The 18,424-nt window shown below is 43.1% G+C and overlaps 2 protein-coding genes across 4 annotated transcripts in view; both read right to left on the bottom strand.

Moving 5' to 3' along the window:
- The window catches only part of tbc1d23 (TBC1 domain family, member 23), a 106,058-nt gene extending 102,520 nt beyond the window's left edge, over window positions 1–3,538 (bottom strand). For 2 of the 3 annotated variants that reach the window (XM_055941231.1, XM_055941232.1), the window contains exon 1: window positions 3,447–3,537. In XM_055941231.1, the coding sequence (XP_055797206.1) occupies window positions 3,447–3,484 (38 nt within the window). In that variant the 5' untranslated portion in view covers window positions 3,485–3,537. Of the gene's footprint in view, window positions 1–3,446 lie in introns of all 3 variants that reach the window. The other variant, XM_055941230.1, reaches the window with a different exon arrangement.
- Window positions 3,539–14,178: 10,640 nt separating this feature from the next.
- Window positions 14,179–18,424, bottom strand: part of LOC129867656 (mitochondrial import receptor subunit TOM70-like) — a 63,386-nt gene continuing 59,140 nt past the window's right edge. The window contains exon 12 of the mRNA XM_055941233.1: window positions 14,179–15,699. Coding sequence (XP_055797208.1) covers window positions 15,546–15,699 — 154 coding nt within the window. The 3' untranslated portion in view covers window positions 14,179–15,545. The remainder of the gene's footprint in view (window positions 15,700–18,424) is intronic.

The following is an 18,424-nucleotide window of genomic DNA, read 5'->3' on the forward strand; positions in this document are numbered from 1 at the left end:
GATGTTGTCCACCCACACCAGACGCCATCAGGACACGCAGGTTGATGTTGTCCACCCACACCAGACGCCATCAGGACACGCACGTTGATGTTGTCCACCCACACCAGACGCGATCAGGACACGCAGGTTGATGTTGTCCACCCACACCAGACGCCATCAGGACACGCACGTTGATGTTGTCCACCCACACCAGACGCCATCAGGACACACAGGTTGATGTTGTCCACCCACACCAGACGCCATCAGGACACGCACGTTGATGTTGTCCACCCACACCAGACGCCATCAGGACACGCAGGTTGATGTTGTCCACCCACACCAGACGCCATCAGGACACGCAGGTTGATGTTGTCCACCCACACCAGACGCCATCAGGACACACAGGTTGATGTTGTCCACCCACACCAGACGCGATCAGGACACGCAGGTTGATGTTGTCCACCCACACCAGACGCGATCAGGACACGCAGGTTGATGTTGTCCACCCACACCAGACGCCATCAGGACACGCAGGTTGATGTTGTCCACCCACACCAGACGCCATCAGGACACGCACGTTGATGTTGTCCACCCACACCAGACGCCATCAGGACACGCAGGTTGATGTTGTCCACCCACACCAGACGCCATCAGGACACGCACGTTGATGTTGTCCACCCACACCAGACGCCATCAGGACACGCACGTTGATGTTGTCCACCCACACCAGACGCCATCAGGACACGCACGTTGATGTTGTCCACCCACACCAGACGCCATCAGGACACGCAGGTTGATGTTGTCCACCCACACCAGACGCCATCAGGACACGCACGTTGATGTTGTCCACCCACACCAGACGCCATCAGGACACGCAGGTTGATGTTGTCCACCCACACCAGACGCCATCAGGACACGCACGTTGATGTTGTCCACCCACACCAGACGCGATTAGGACACGCAGGTTGATGTTGTCCACCCACACCAGACGCCATCAGGACACGCACGTTGATGTTGTCCACCCACACCAGACGCCATCAGGACACGCAGGTTGATGTTGTCCACCCACACCAGACGCCATCAGGACACGCACGTTGATGTTGTCCACCCACACCAGACGCCATCAGGACACGCACGTTGATGTTGTCCACCCACACCAGACGCCATCAGGACACGCACGTTGATGTTGTCCACCCACACCAGACGCCATCAGGACACGCACGTTGATGTTGTCCACCCACACCAGACGCCATCAGGACACGCAGGTTGAAATATTAAAACGAACTCTGAACCAAATATATTCATTTGTGGACCGGTTGAAACACATTAAACATTCATGGACATTTAGCTAGCTAGCTAGTCCTGTGATATAAACATTGGGTTGTTATTTTACCTGAAATGCACAAGGTCCTCTACTCCGACAGTTAATCCACAGATAAAAGGGTAAACTGAGTTTGTTTCAAGTAATCGCTCCTCCTTCAGGCTTCTTCTTCTTCTTTGGACTTTATATGGCGGTTGACAACCAACTTTAAGCTGTATTACAACCACCAACTGGACTGGAGTGTGGACCTCAGTTCATCTTTCAATCACCCACGTGGGTATATGCTCCTAAAAACCAATGAGGAGATGGGAGAGGAAGGACTTGTAACGCATCAAGCATCACAAATAGAACCAAGTTCTATTTTAGCGCCTGGCTATGCAGACGAGCACGAGCAGTGTGGGTGCAATGATTGAATAACATGCATGGGTACATTTATTTTACGACGCGAGCGGTGTGGTCAGCATGTTAGAGATGTCGACGATAAGTATGACGTGTCTGATCTCCAACGCCGCATTCAAAACAAAATCGGGAACTCTGAAAACTACGAGGACAAATCATGACATCAGTGATCTTCAGGTTAGGAATTCAGAGCTCTAGAAAGAGGACCGAGTTGAATTTTCCCCCGGTCGGGCTCGTTTCGCCCCCCCCCCGGTCGGGCTCGTTCCCCCCCCCGGTCGGGCTCGTTTCTCCCCCCCCGGTCGGGCTCGTTTCTCCCCCCCCGGTCGGGCTCGTTTTTCCCCGAGATCCCAGTTGTTTTGAACGTGGCGCAACGCAGAGGAAGCTCCAAATCAAAATCAATTGGACAGTTCTGCATGCATTATAATGTAGAAATACATTCGTTATTCACCAAATATGGAGTGTCACTGAGCAACCATCTTCATTTAGAACCCATTACGGCGGGAATGTACTTCCAAAAAAAGGTATAAAGTAACCGAAAAAACTAACTATTTTGGCACCTCCGATTACTGCCAGACTTCACTCATTACTGCCACCCACAGAGGTCGGAAGTCTACAACAGGTCAATACATTGGAGGTCCTTAAGAGGCATTGTTTCGGTTATTTGTATATTTTTTTAACTAACTAGGCAAGTCAGTTAAGAACAATTCTTATTTACAATGATGGCCTACCCCGTCCAAATCCGGAAAATGCTGGGCCAATTGTGCGCCGCCCAATCACGGACGGATGTGATACAGCCTGGATTCGAACCAGGGACTGTAGTGACGCCTCTTGCACTGAGATGCAGTGCCTTAGACCACTGCGCCACTCGGAAGCCCAAAATGTATACCTTTTTTGGAAGTACACACCAGCCGTGATGGGAGTAAATTAAGATAGTTGCTCAGAGCTGTCTAATGGGAGTTTGAATCGGGAACTTCGTGGACGTTAGAGACCAGACACGTCATACACATTCAGCGTCGACATCTCTAGCTGCTTTCAAGCCAACTAGAAACTCGGAAATAACCGAGGGCAAATCATGACTTCGGTGATCTTCAGGTTGGAATGTCATAGCTCTATAAAGATGCCCGAGTTTCCGACGTCACGTTCAAAACAAATTTTCCCAGTCGGAGCTCGTTTTTTCCCCTAGTTCCCAGTTGTTTTAAACGCACTAAAATCGGAGATTTCCGAGTTCCCAGTTGTTTTGAACGCGGCATAACGCACAGATACTGGGGCAGCCAGAACCTCACAGCCATTAGGACAACTTTGATGATAGAGGATGAGTTGCTACTGTTGACAATAGAAAAAGAAAGCTAAGCCACAACCTCTCGAGTCTACAGCTAGCTAGCTAACGTTAGCAATATTTACACATCAAAATCCTAAACAATACCAGCAGTGTCGCTCAGGAATGACAACACTAATTGTTGTTGTAGCTAGCTAGCATTGCAAACAATGGTTATCGAATTGCCTAGCTACTTTTTGTGAAAGTCTACCTAGGCTAACTAACGTTAGCTGGTCTGTTTCAGAGTAGAGCATCGCTCGATCTCCGGCTAGTAGCTAATCGATATAGTCCAAAACCATCATCACCCCAGAACGGCAACGTACTTTCCCAGATGTAACGTAGATAACAAATATTGTTTTGTATTATGAAAATACTGATTCAACTGATGTTATAAGTATCTCTGACAACAGTGATAATTATATTTAATCTTACCAGCTGCCTTCAAGAACTTCCTCCACTGCATCCGCCATTGCTGTATTGACGTCAACGTCAAAATTGCCGTCCAGAAGAGCATGGAGAGGATTCGATTAATGCCCAGGACCTTCCCAGGGTTAGCGTTGTTCGCGTTCGTCTTGGAACCGGGCTGCCTCCGGGCAATGAGCCAGTCTGCCAGGGTCCCCGTTTTGGCAGGCGGCGAAGTCGCGTTTAAACAAAAGTGATGTAGGTTAAGTATGTAGAGTAATGAGTCGGATTCTGTGTTTTCACATGTAAAATTATTGCTTTTGATAAGCATGCTTTATCTACCTTTTATCAGACAATGAAAACAAAAGTATATTTTAATGAAAATATATGTATGTTTCTGAGCGATGCATCATGCTGCGTTTTTGACAACATGACCCAGCAGCGCACTGTTCGATTTGAGAAGGCTCTCCTCCCTCACCGCTTCTGACGATTCACGCCATAGCCCGGTACACCACAGTTCAGCTTAATCGAATTCCCTCATTGTGTCGCGACGGGTGAGAAGGCCACTTGTTGCCTCATTCTTATAATATATATTTTTATTTTGTATTATTTATTTTTCTTATTTTACCTCAGGGGTTGCCTCCCTTTATCTCTAAAATTACTATTAATTAAATGATGACCATTTTATAACAACACAGTTAGTATAGCCTCTCTTGGACATTCTCTCGGAGAAAATATAAAACATTACTGGCCATTTGGTCACAAACACACAGAAACCGGCAGAAAGACACAGACAGACAGACGCAATTCTGCAGTCTAAACACTTTTCCCGCAACCCCCTTACCCAAAACACTTGTAAATATTGAACTATAAATTGTTCCTTCCTGTATTATACTTATGCTAAAATGTTTTTTATATTCTACTGAGCTATTTACTTTATGTTCATATTAAATATTTTATTATTTCTTGTAGTTGTTGCATTGTCAAGAAGGAACCTGCAAGTAAGCATTTCATTGGATGGTGTATACCATGTGTATTTAGGATTTTATTTGGATCCCCATTAACTGTTGCAAAAGCAGCAGCTACTCTTCCTGTGGTCCACACAAAACATGAAACATAATACAGAATTACATAACACAGAACTTCAATAGACAAGAACAGCTCAAGGACAGAACTACATACATTTCAAATAAATATAGGAATACAAAAGGTTCTGTGCAGACAAAACACTCCGAAAAAATAGTTTAAATATTAGTTTAAATTAGTTTATGTTTACCAATAACCTAACCATGTGTATGTTACCAATGCTAACCCTGCTAACCATGTGTATGTGACCAATAACATCTGCTAACCATGTGACCAATAACATATGCTAACCATGTGTATGTGACCAATAACATCTGCTAACCATGTGACCAATAACATCTGCTAACCATGTGACCAATAACATATGCTAACCATGTGTTTGTGACCAATAACATCTGCTAACCATGTGTTTGTGACCAATAACATCTGCTAACCATGTGTTTGTGACCATTAACATCTGCTAACCATGTGTTTGTGACCATTAACATCTGCTAACCATGTGTTTGTGACCATTAACATCTGCTAACCATGTGACCAATACCATCTGCTAACCATGTGACCAATAACATCTGCTAACCATGTGTTTGTGACCAATAACATCTGCTAACCATGTGTTTGTGACCAATAACATCTGCTAACCATGTGTTTGTGACCATTAACATCTGCTAACCATGTGTTTGTGACCAATAACATCTGCTAACCATGTGTTTGTGACCAATAACATCTGCTAACCATGTGTTTGTGACCAATAACATCTGCTAACCATGTGTTTGTGACCATTAACATCTGCTAACCATGTGTTTGTGACCATTAACATCTGCTAACCATGTGTTTGTGACCAATAACATCTGCTAACCATGTGTTTGTGACCAATAACATCTGCTAACCATGTGTTTGTGACCAATAACATCTGCTAACCATGTGTTTGTGACCAATAACATCTGCTAACCATGTGTTTGTGACCATTAACATCTGCTAACCATGTGACCAATAACATCTGCTAACCATGTGACCAATAACATCTGCTAACCATGTGTATGTGACCATTAACATCTGCTAACCATGTGTTTGTGACCATTAACATCTGCTAACCATGTGTATGTGACCAATAACATCTGCTAACCATGTGACCAATAACATCTGCTAACCATGTGCATGTGACCATTAACATCTGCTAACCATGTGACCAATAACATCTGCTAACCATGTGTATGTGACCATTAACATCTGCTAACCATGTGTTTGTGACCATTAACATCTGCTAACCATGTGTTTGTGACCAATAACATCTGATTTTGTTGATACGATGCTAGACCTCTTAACCGTGAAGGGCCAGACCATGCTGCTCTGTTCTGGACCAGCTGCCGCTAAACTAGATCCTTCTTGCAGCTCCTGACCATAGAACCAGAGGTTGCAGGACTTGTTTTTTTAAAGTAGAGCATCACAGACAGACCTCTCCCCATCTTTACAACAATGTAATCAATATCTCCCACTTCCTGGAAATTGGAGCAGAACTGTGGCTCGTGATGGATTTAGCGGCTGATGCTGTCAACATTCCTGCTGCCCAACCATGGACGCCTGTCACCCGCCGTAGGCCAAATGGAGGGAAGTGGCTAGTGGGGCTTCTTCGGCATTAGGGAAGGCCCGACCAAAATCCATTTGTCGAACAGCTTCGCCATCCTGGCTTCAGAGGTTCCAGCGTCATCGTCCCCTATCCTGACTTCTTCCCAGGGGGATTCTACTCTGGATTCTGCCTTGGACTCGGATCACCGGACCTCGAGGGTTTCTGACGCACCGGCTACTCAGTCAGCCACAATGGGTTTTGCGGCCGGACCTCCTCTGCCATCTCACCAGCCGTTATAAATCGGCAGCTCTATGGTGAGAAACATCTCGGTTCCCAGGGCAACAACCTTGTGCTATCCCGGGGCTCAGGTTACAGGATATTACTAGGCTGCTTCATACCGTTTTACGCCAGAACACTGGGGCTGTCACTGTTGTAATCCATGTGGAATCGAATGACATTAGGGTGGCTAACTTGGAATGGCTGAAACTGGATTTAATTTGCATTTGCATTTACATTTAAGTCATTTAGCAGACGCTCTTATCCAGAGCGACTTACAAGTACATACATTCATACTTTTTTTGCACTCCTCATTGAGGTCTGCCAGGACAGAGGAACAGGACACTCGGGTTACATCCCAAAGCACCCCATTTCCTATCCAGTGCACAGCTTCTGATCAGGGCCGATAGGGCTCAGTCACAGACACAGTCCAGGCCAAACACACCATATTAACATCACACACACGATCATGTCACTGAGTATGTGGAGTGATCTATGGAATGAACATTTTCTGGAACGAGATATTGATAACAATGACTGTGGGCCTAATTTCAGTCAATCCCTGTAACTGGGCTTCAAGGATAAGTTTACAAAAAAATAGGGCAGCACTTTCTTTTAAAGTATATACATTACCATGTATTTCCATGAAAATGACATGGTAAATGGTCATTACAGAATGAGATACTATTAAAAAAAATGATCCAACATCCTTCTGAAGGTGGCTGAATATAATGTCCAACACAACCCTGCTCTTAGCTGTAGTTGGTGCTGAACCACTTCTCCTCCAGGGAACAGTGGCCTTCGTGCTCTGGAGACAGCAGAAGCAGTCTGGCCCTCTGTGGGGTGAGCAGGGCCAGGGCTGAGGAGATCACCTGTACTTGAAGATTCAGTAGGTTACTGGCGCTACACGACTGGCTACAGGTCTACTGCAGCTCTGTTGGAGTTACTTTTGTGGATAACTTTGACACCTTTTGGAAAAAGAAGATATTCTACAGAGAAGATGGGGTCCATCCAAATAATCTTGGGTCCTGAACCCTGTCCTCACATTTCAAGTCTGAGACATTGATTTATCAACACCCCAAGTCCCTCTTAGGTACCCCAACTATAAATGATCAGCATTATCATTATACAACAAGTAACCATCATATGTTTTAACCCACATCCTCTCTGGGCTGCAACTCCCTCAAGGCATCGACCCAATGGTACAGTTCTAGAACAGTGGTTCACGACCACAGGGTTACTGGTAAAATGCACATGAGGGGTACATCAGGAGTACTCCGGGCAGAGAAACATTCAGTTGGTGGTACAGTAACCAAAAAAGGTTGTGAATCCCTGTTCGAAACAATCTTGTATCTATACCAATTCAAGCTAACCCTATGGTATTTGTTCTCGACAATCTTGTATCTTTACCAATTCAAGCTAACCTAGTGGTATTTTCTAGTAGGGGTCTAGTAGGTCTCCAAAGTGGCAAGGCGGTCTAAGGCACTGCATCTCAGTGCTAGAGGTGTCACTACAGACCCTGGTTCGATCCCAGGTTGTATCACAACCGGCCATGATCGGCAGTCCCATAAGGCGGCACACAATTGGCCCAGCGTCGTCCGGGTTAGGCCGGGTCGGGTCGGGTCGGGGTATGCCATCATTGAAACTCAGTCTGATCTGAAATCCTGCAGCCTCGGAATGATTCCTGTAAATAACAGAAGTTTTGATTTCAAAAATTGATTTTATTGTAACTCTGGCTTCTCAAACCAACACGGTGGACATTCTGGTTATAACTGAATCTTGACTAAAGAAGTCTATGCTCTGATAGGGATCTGTTCTAATGTTTCTAGATCTGCTAGAGTTGGTAGAGGAGGGGGTGTGGTCATATACAGTTGAAGTCGGAAGTTTACATACACCTTAGCCAAATACATTTAAACTCAGTTTTTCACAAATCCGGACATTTAATCCAAGTAAAAATTCCCTGTTTTAGGTCAGTTAGGATCACCACTTTATTTTAAGAATGTGAAATGTCAGAATAATAGTTGAAAGAATTCTATATTTCAGCTTTTATTTCTTTCTTCACATTCCCAGTGGGTCAGAAGTTTACATACACGCAATTCGTATTTGGTAGCATTGCCTTTAAATTGTTTAACTTGGGTCAAACGTTTCAGGTAGCCTTCCACAAGCCTCCCACAATAAGTTGGGTGAATTTTGTCCCATTCCTCCTGACAGAGCTGGTGTCACTGAGTCAGGTTTGTAGGCCTCCTTGCTCCCACACACTTTTTCAGTTCTGCCCACAAATTTTCTATGGGATTGATGTCAGGGCTTTGTGATGGCCACGCCAATACCTGGACTTTGTTGTCCTTAAGCCATTTTGCCACAACTTTGGAAGTATGCTTGGGGTCATTGTCCATTTGGAAGACCCATTTGCGACCTAGCTTTAACTTCCTGACGGATGTCTTTAGATGTTGCTTCAATATATCCACATAATTTTCCTACCTCATGATGCCATCTGTTTTGTGAAGTGCACCAGTCCCTCCTGCAGCAAAGCACCCCCACAACATGATGCTGCCACCCCCGTGCTTCATGGTTGGGATGGTGTTCTTCGGTTTGCAAGCCTCCCCCTTTTCCTCCAAACATAACGATGGTCATTATGGCCAAACAGTTCTATTTTTGTTTCATCAGACCATGGGACATTTCTCCAAAAAGTACGATCTTTGTCCCCATGTGCAGTTGCAAACCATAGTCTGGCTTTTTTATGGCAGTTTTGGAGCAGTGGCTTTTTCCTTGCTGAGCGACCTTTCAGGTTGTGTTGATATAGGACTCGTTTTACTGTGGATATAGATACTTTTGTACCTGTTTCCTCCAGCATCTTCAAAAGGTCCTTTGCTGTTGTTCTGGGATTGATTTGCACTTTTTGCACCAAAGTACATTCATGTCTAGGAGACAGAACGCGTCTCCTTCCTGAGCGGTATGACGGCTGTGTGGTCCCATGGTGTTTATACTTGCGTACTATTGTTTGTACAGATGAACGTGGTACCTTCAGGCGTTTGGAAATTACTCCCAAGGATGAACCAGACTTGTGGAGGTCTACAATTTCTTTTCTGAGGCCTTGGCTGATTTCTTTTGATTTCCCCATGATGTCAAGCAAAGAGGCACCGAGTTTGAAGGTAGGCCTTGACATACATCCACAGGTACACCTCCAATTGACTCAAATTATGTCAATTAGCCTATCAGAAGCTTCTAAAGCCATGACATCATTTTCTGGAATTTTCCAAGCTGTGTAAAGGCACAGTCAATTTAGTGTATGTAAACTTCTGACCCACTGGAATTGTGATACAGTGAATTATAAGTGAAATAATCCATCTGTAAACAATTGTTAGAAAAATTACTTGTGTCATGCCCAAAGTAGATGTCCTAACCAAGTTGCCAAAACTATAGTTTGTTAACAAGAAATTTGTGGAGTGGTTGAATAACTAGTTTTAATGACTCCAACCTAAGTGTATGTAAACTTCTGACTTCAACTGTATATGTCCAATACAGTATATATTACTGTCTTATCTATCTTGTTTCCTAGTCACTTTACCCCTACCTATATGTCCAATACAGTATATATTACTGTCTTATCTATCTTGTTTCCTAGTCACTTTACATCTACCTATATGTCCAATACAGTATATATTACTGTCTTATCTATCTTGTTTCCTAGTCACTTTACCCCTACCTATATGTCCAATACAGTATATATTACTGTCTTATCTATCTTGTTTCCTAGTCACTTTACATCTACCTATATGTACAATACAGTATATATTACTGTCTATTACCTATCCTATTTCCTGTTTCCACTTCGTCGTGTCTTTGGCATCATTAAAAGTGAAGACTGTAATTTTATCAAATCAATTCCCTGTAATTATTATTACGTGATTAAACTAATCATGTCAATGCAATTAACTAGGAATTCGGGGCAGCACGGAAAATCTTCAGATTACAAAGTTATAATTTTCCGAATATAACTCTTCAGATATTTTAATATCTGATCAATTAGTCTTCTATTAATTAATCTTTACCTCACGTCAGTCTCTTTCCAAACGTCGTAAATTGTTGGTTATCTGCACAAACCCAGCCTTTACTATGAATCATCCATGCACCAAATGGCTTAATCATTTATTTACTAACTAATCACAGAAATGCATAAACAAACAAATAGTTGATATTGGTTACTAACAAAGGATAGGGAAGATTCCCCAATGGGCTAAGCCGATATGATTGGTGCACAAAGGGAAGTGGGTGTGGACTGAGAAAGAGCGGGAAAGACAAAAGGGATCACTACACAGTTGATAATTATATTAATTGAAATGCTAATCCTTTGCACATGAACGCTCACTCATTCTGTAATAATTGCAATCATTATATATTTACGCCCAGTGTGTCGTCGTGATCTCTGTTGGAATCCGGTCCGTCTGCTGGAGAGTTCATCCGAGTCTCTCTCTCTCTTTGTTTCCCTGAAGATCAAAGTATTTCGTGGATAGGATGGATACTTCAGAGTACCATTCAGAAATGTTCTCATAGAATAGATGTGTCGGCGGTTGTCGGTATTCTCGTCCCAGGGTACATAATTTCTAGCTGCAGACTAGTAATTCGTATCTAAGATTTGCTCTTATTCTGTCGGGATCGATAGTCTCAGAGTTGAACCATTTCCAGCTGTGTAGCCAATGCTCCATGTGGTATGGTTAGGAATTCAACAATAACTATTCGCAATCATAGCTCACGCTGTGAGTTTGCTTTGTCTCAAAAGGATTTTCTTCGGAGGGGGTTTTGTTCGTAACCATAGAAAAGGCGGTTCCATGACGCCAGATCATGGCTGTGCTCACGAGGGCGGGCCAATGACTTAGTTAAACTTTAAAGGGAATACAATTCTCTTTCATTAAAGGTTTAACATCACATTACATCATTTCACAAATAGTTTCATCTTTACTCATTCATTTTATACAATAATTAAATGCAAAACTCATAACGGAGACTCTTGTATAAACAGTTATGGTAATGTGGCTGTATTGTCTCTCATGAGGTCACAAACATGAAACAAAACGGACCGGGGTTGTAGTTGGATTCTCCACAGACCGTTTACGCATTCTCCAAAACATGGACATTGTTCAGTTCTCAAATTCTGTGATGTAGAAGAAGTTCCTTTGTTCTACTGTGAAACTCTATGCATGAAAAGGAGGAGAGAGTCTTCGCCAGGAATTTACAACATGAGATAACAGAACCTGGGTGTAGGAGAGAGTGAGAGAGGGGGAAGCCACAATCTATACCCAGAAAGGGCCACGTCATGACAGTCCCCCCCTGGTGGTTTGGATCTTGTGATTATCCTGCAAGTAAGTGTCAAGGGAACTGAACCGAAAAGGAATGAAAGCATAAACAAAAGATATACCAAATATAGTTATCACACCAAAAAATGAAAAATGACTCTACCATGGCATTGTCTCTAATGTCATGTCTAGGCTTTTCCTACTTGGTGTGTTCCTTAGGCACTAACCTTAGTTGATTACTATATGATAAGTCAACAGCTGTTAGGCACTAGTTTTGGGCAGTCTACAGGGATGACCTATGGACTTCTGGGAAGATAACTGGTGAGTACTGTAGCTGTAGAGTCAAAGGCCTCAACGTAAATGTTCAACTTTACTAATGCTGGTATTTTGCTCAGACCCTTAAATGATCCTAGCATAAGTCCTCATCGAATGTTCCGTTGTACATGTGCATATATGCTTACACAAGAGCGCATGTCAAGGGAATGAAACCAAGTATCCTGGCAGATTACAACTTGTTCAGAATGAGTCTGACGTAATCAGGTAATTTTCAGGTCAATGCCTGGAGGTCAGTCAGAACTGGTGTCGAGGGAGTCTGTAGTGGTTTATCTACCAGTCACTGTCTTCCACTATTGTAGTGGCGATAGGTATGCAGAAGTCTATTTTATATCTATGTTATCCACGGAGGAGCTAACCTCACGACGGAAGTACTCCGGTCCAATACTTCAAAAGTCGTACGCGGTGTGATCATGATTCATTCTAATATCTTTCCTCCTGAATGGAGGGTTCGATTTATTAGAGTGGCATGTGTGTTAACCATTGGAAGAGTGCTCTAGGGATTCCCTTCCCCTTGTGACACTCAGAGTGATTCCTAACTACTCTGTCGCTGTTGTCAAGGGTAATTTGATTGGTAAGGTCTCTAACCTTCTTACTGATTGTAGCTGGTCTGACTGTTGCCGTCATTGGTACTGGTATTCAAGGGGACCAGTTATCCTACTGATTTATTCTGAAATATTATAATACCGGAACACATGATTGGAGCATTTTACTAGTTGTATTGTAGTTGAACCTAAACATGGCAAGGAATGATTATTATTGCCATTTGTTTGAGGTGGATGTCCACTGGACTTCTTTTACGACCAGTGTGGTACACCTCAGAACACATCTAAGATATTACTAAGATAATCCCCGTCTAGGGGCCTGTCTGCTTCTCACTGTTCTCACAGGGGAGTTTACAACTAGATTTGTTTTCTGGTCTGGCGACCTCGTACCGTGATGCATAGTCTCGAATGTAGTCTTTTTCCATGGAGGGGCTCGGCGCTGTTATAGGGTCCTTCCATGGAAGGGCTCAGTTTTGCTACTTTGTATTAAAGTCTATATTGAATTCACAAGTTCTTGTAAGAGTATTATATTTCTGAGATAATTCTCCACGACACTACATATTGAACTTCTATCCTCTCAGGCCAGAGGCACAACAACGTATGAATTAATGGTGGGATCAGAATCGCCATTATAATCATTGGCCAGTACGGAGAATTACTTAAAACCACAAGTCCAAACCCCTATCTCCATCCATGGCTAATATAGGAAAGGGACAATTTTAGCCAGCTAGCTAGCCACAGGAGGACAACACGAGATGCAACAATTCAAGTTTTTCTGTCAGTGAGGTTTGCTCTCAATGGGATTTGATAGAAACCAAAATCTAAGCTGGTTTCCTTTGACACTTTTTTTTTGGTGCGCCAGGACTTTTCACAGGTGAGCTCAACGCTAAACTGGCTAATTTAGTATACCTTTTTTTTTTTAATCAAGGAAGGTCAAATGATCGCTGGCTTCCCTTGCCTTCAATGTAACACGTCATACTCGTTTGGACCAGACAGCCTCAAATACATGGCCTATACACACAGAGACAGAGGAGTGCTGTTTCACTGACCAGACAGCATCAAATACATGGCCTATACACACAGAGACAGAGGAGTGCTGTTTCACTGACCAGACAGCATCAAATACATGGCCTATACGCACAGAGACAGCATCAAATACATGGCCTATACACACAGAGACAGAGGAGTGCTGTTTCACTGACCAGACAGCATCAAATACATGGCCTATACACACAGAGACAGCATCAAATACATGGCCTATACACACAGAGACAGAGGAGTGCTGTTTCACTGACCAGACAGCATCAAATACATGGCCTATACACACAGAGACAGCATCAAATACATGGCCTATACACACAGAGACAGAGGAGTGCTGTTTCACTGACCAGACAGCATCAAATACATGGCCTATACACACAGAGACAGAGTGCTGTTTCACTGACCAGACAGCATCAAATACATGGCCTATACACACAGAGACAGAGGAGTGCTGTTTCACTGACCAGACAGCATCAAATACATGGCCTATACGCACAGAGACAGCATCAAATACATGGCCTATACGCACAGAGACAGAGGAGTGCTGTTTCGCTCTCTCGGATGCTTTCTCTGTTGAGATGCATTCAGCCTGAATTGAAGGAAAATGATATAACACAGAGGCAAAATAAATTAGTTCGTTTTTTTTATTGGTCAATTTTTTTGGGGGGGAAGCCTGGCTTCCCTTGGCATCCATGAATACACACCACTGGGTGTGAATAGTCTCTGTAGGCACTGTATTATGGCATACCTGCCCCCTGCAAAGTAAATGTTGACTGAGCCTGAAAAAAATATTAAAATAATTGTCCCTTCTGACATTTTCGGAAACTACAAGAAGTTGGGAAAATAACCACATAAAAATAAAAGAGGTATATTTTGAGAATTGCTGAATTAAAAAGGTGTCATTTTAGGTCTAAGTGTTCATTCTTATTCAGCCTTTCCAAAATGGCCAGAGAGTATTTCAGAAACAGTATTTCAGCACAAGCATTGCATTAACATTTACTTAGATAGAGAAATCTCACTGTACAGAACATATAAAAAGGAAAAACAGGCAATCCCCCGGACATAAAACACTTTAGGACCCCAACTTCACCTGGACGCTCGTATCCCGTTATCATATCAGCTGCAGCATTACACCAAACACAGACATCCATCATTACACACACATTTAACTAACATTTTAATCCTGCATTTACATTTGCCATTCAATGATAATGTTACGTTATCTCGAGGATATGGAGGTGTCTGGACAGAAATATTTGTTAGAGAACAAGAAGAATAGTAACATATATAGTAACAAATGAACAGTCCATTAGAACTCTATACAGGTCTCTGTGTGGAGGCAACATGATACATTCATCTTAACATACGTCCAAACATGGATAAGTCAGCAATAAGATGGTGAAATCTATTGAGGGAATCTCCCTTTGATTTTAGAAGATTTCTGGATGGATACCTGGCCATTCACGTGTTCCTGATAGAGAAAACAAGACATCCTGACTGGTACAGGAGGGCCACTAGTGGTCACGGTCCGGCTCAAACTAAATATCAGGAGACGGGGGTGTGTGGGTCGAGTGCCCTGAAGGAGAGGGAGGGTTACGACCGCCCTATTTACCAGCGGCTTGAGGTTCTAGCACTGGTTTGAATTCCAATTCAACGTGACAATACTGTAGGGTCAGACAGGATTCCAGTTACTTTCCTAACCTTCCCTCCCTGGGTTTCCAGAAATCCCTCCCTGGGTTTCCAGAAAACCTGGTTGGCATGTTCATGGATTTCCTGCTTATTTCCCCGTAATTCCTGGTTTTCAGGAAAACCGGGGAATTTTGGGAAAGTTACCGTAATTTTGCAACCCTAGTCACATATTTCTCTTTCATCTTTAACCACCGGGAGTTCTCAGGTCTTGTACAAAACTAAATGACTCAAAGATCTGCAGTTATAACATGATCAGGCTCAGCAGTGGAGAGACTTGGGTAGGGTGGATCATGTGACAGGAGAGTTACAGCGTGGGTGGCTTCAACCCGTACTTCCTGGCTACCTCAGTCTGGGCGTAGGCTGCATCACACAGTGAGTAGAGGTGGGCCATCTCCATCTCGGACTTGGCCAGGTTGATGGCCTTGTTGAACATGTCTATCGCTTTTTCCAGGTTTCCCCTGAAATGAGAGGGAAGTTTATTTAAGTGATAATGCCCTCAAAGCCGGTGTTTGTAGGATATTTTGGCAAGGTAGCGGCAAACCGTACCAATATATTCTCCAAACACCGGCTTTGAGCGCATTCCAAGATATCCGCTGTTAAACTACATGTTAGTCTAAAGGAATATGAGATAATGTCTGGATGCTTTTCATAGTGGAGATCAAGTTTATAAATTGCCTGGCTGGGCTGATGAGACAGTGGATTGTTCAGTCAGATGGAACAGAGTGAATAGGCATTTTAACGTCATAGATTTAACCGGTGGTAACTTGTGGACTAGACACCGGCTGAGTAAATAGGCATTTTAACATCATAGATTTAACCGGTGGTAACTTGTGGAATAGACACCGGCTGAGTAAATAGGCATTTTAACATCATAGATTTAACCGGTTGTAACTTGTGGACTAGACACCGGCTGAGTAAATAGGCATTTTAACATCATAGATTTAACCGGTGGTAACTTGTGGAATAGACACCGGCTGAGTAAATAGGCATTTTAACATCATAGATTTAACCGGTGGTAACTTGTGGAATAGACACCGGCTGAGTAAATAGGCATTTTAACATCATAGATTTAACCGGTGGTAACTTGTGGAATAGACACCGGCTGAGTAAATAGACATTTTAACATCATAGATTTAACCGGTGGTAACTTGTGGAATAGACACCGGCTGAGTAAATAGGCATTTTAACATCATAGATTTAACCGGTGGTAACTTGTGGAATAGACACCGGCTGAGTAAATAGGCATTTTAACATCATAGATTTAACCGGTGGTAACTTGTGGAATAGACACCGGCTGAGTAAATAGGCATTTTAACGTCATAGATTTAACCGGTGGTAACTTGTGGAATAGACACCGGCTGAGTAAATAGGCATTTTAACATCATAGATTTAACCGGTGGTAACTTGTGGAATAGACACCGGCTGAGTAAATAGGCATTTTAACATCATAGATTTAACCGGTGGTAACTTGTGGAATAGACACCGGCTGAGTAAATAGGCATTTTAACATCATAGATTTAACCGGTGGTAACTTGTGGAATAGACACCGGCTGAGTAAATAGGCATTTTAACATCATAGATTTAACCGGTGGTAACTTGTGGAATAGACACCGGCTGAGTAAATAGACATTTTAACATCATAGATTTAACTGGTGGTAACTTGTGGAATAGACACCGGCTGAGTAAATAGGCATTTTAACATCATAGATTTAACCGGTGGTAACTTGTGGAATAGACACCGGCTGAGTAAATAGGCATTTTAACATCATAGATTTAACCGGTGGTAACTTGTGGAATAGACACCGGCTGAGTAAATAGGCATTTTAACATCATAGATTTAACCGGTGGTAACTTGTGGACTAGACACCGGCTGAGTAAATAGGCATTTTAACATCATAGATTTAACCGGTGGTAACTTGTGGAATAGACACCGGCTGAGTAAATAGACATTTTAACATCATAGATTTAACTGGTGGTAACTTGTGGAATAGACACCGGCTGAGTAAATAGGCATTTTAACATCATAGATTTAACCGGTGGTAACTTGTGGAATAGACACCGGCTGAGTGAATAGACATTTTAACATCATAGATTTAACCGGTGGTAACTTGTGGAATAGACACCGGCTGAGTAAATAGGCATTTTAACGTCATAGATTTAACTGGTGGTAACTTGTGGAATAGACACCGGCTGAGTAAATAGGCATTTTAACGTCATAGATTTAACTGGTGGTAACTTGTGGAATAGACACCGGCTGAGTAAATAGGCATTTTAACATCATAGATTTAACCGGTGGTAACTTGTGGAATAGACACCGTCTGGAATGCGCTTTTATCCAATCAGCATCCAGGATTAGACCCACCGTATATTATTGGTGCGTTCGTAAATTTATTTTGGCTATCTACTACGATTTCAAGGCACTCTCGTCTGAGTGTGCGAGAGCGCAGGTTAACTGATGAATTTACGAAAGCTGTTGAACCTGTTGAATATGGCTGTTGTCAGTAAACATTGGCAAAAAATAGTAACTCAATTGTTTCCAGCAGCACAGTTACAGTCCCCAACGCTCTGGATAACATGAAAACAGCCTAACCAGCTCTGCTACGGCAAGTAAAATGATCAGTGAGGTGTTCTCTTATTTGTGTCTGGAAGTAGCTAGCAAGCTAGCCAACGTTAGCCAGTTAGTTTGGGGACTACAGTTGTGAGGTCATAAAGCTTGGATAAACCCTACTCTTCGGCCAGAGGGTCTAGTGTGGGCGCTCTGAACGCTCCGAGAGCGAAATTCTCTGAATTTATGAACGGACAATCTGACACTCTATATTTACGAACACACAGAGCGCACTCTGGCACTCCAGATTAAATTTACGAACACACCGTATATAGTTTTTACATGTGTCTTATGTATTTTATGACGTGACAATTTATGTATGTGTCTGCACATGTACAAAGATGTACTGGATGCCCCTGATCCAAGATGTTCTGGATGGCCCTGATCCTAACTGCTCCAAGATGTTCTGGATGCCCCTGAACCAAGATGTTCTGGATGCCCCAGATCCTAACTGATCCAAGATGTTCTGGATGGCCCTGAACCAAGATGTTCTGGATGGCCCTGACCCTAACTGATCCAAGATGTTCTGGATGGCCCTGACCCTAACTGATCCAAGATGTTCTGGATGGCCCTGAACC

This window comes from Salvelinus fontinalis, chromosome 12, assembly GCF_029448725.1.
Source record: "Salvelinus fontinalis isolate EN_2023a chromosome 12, ASM2944872v1, whole genome shotgun sequence".
Taxonomy (NCBI): Eukaryota; Metazoa; Chordata; class Actinopteri; order Salmoniformes; family Salmonidae; genus Salvelinus; species Salvelinus fontinalis.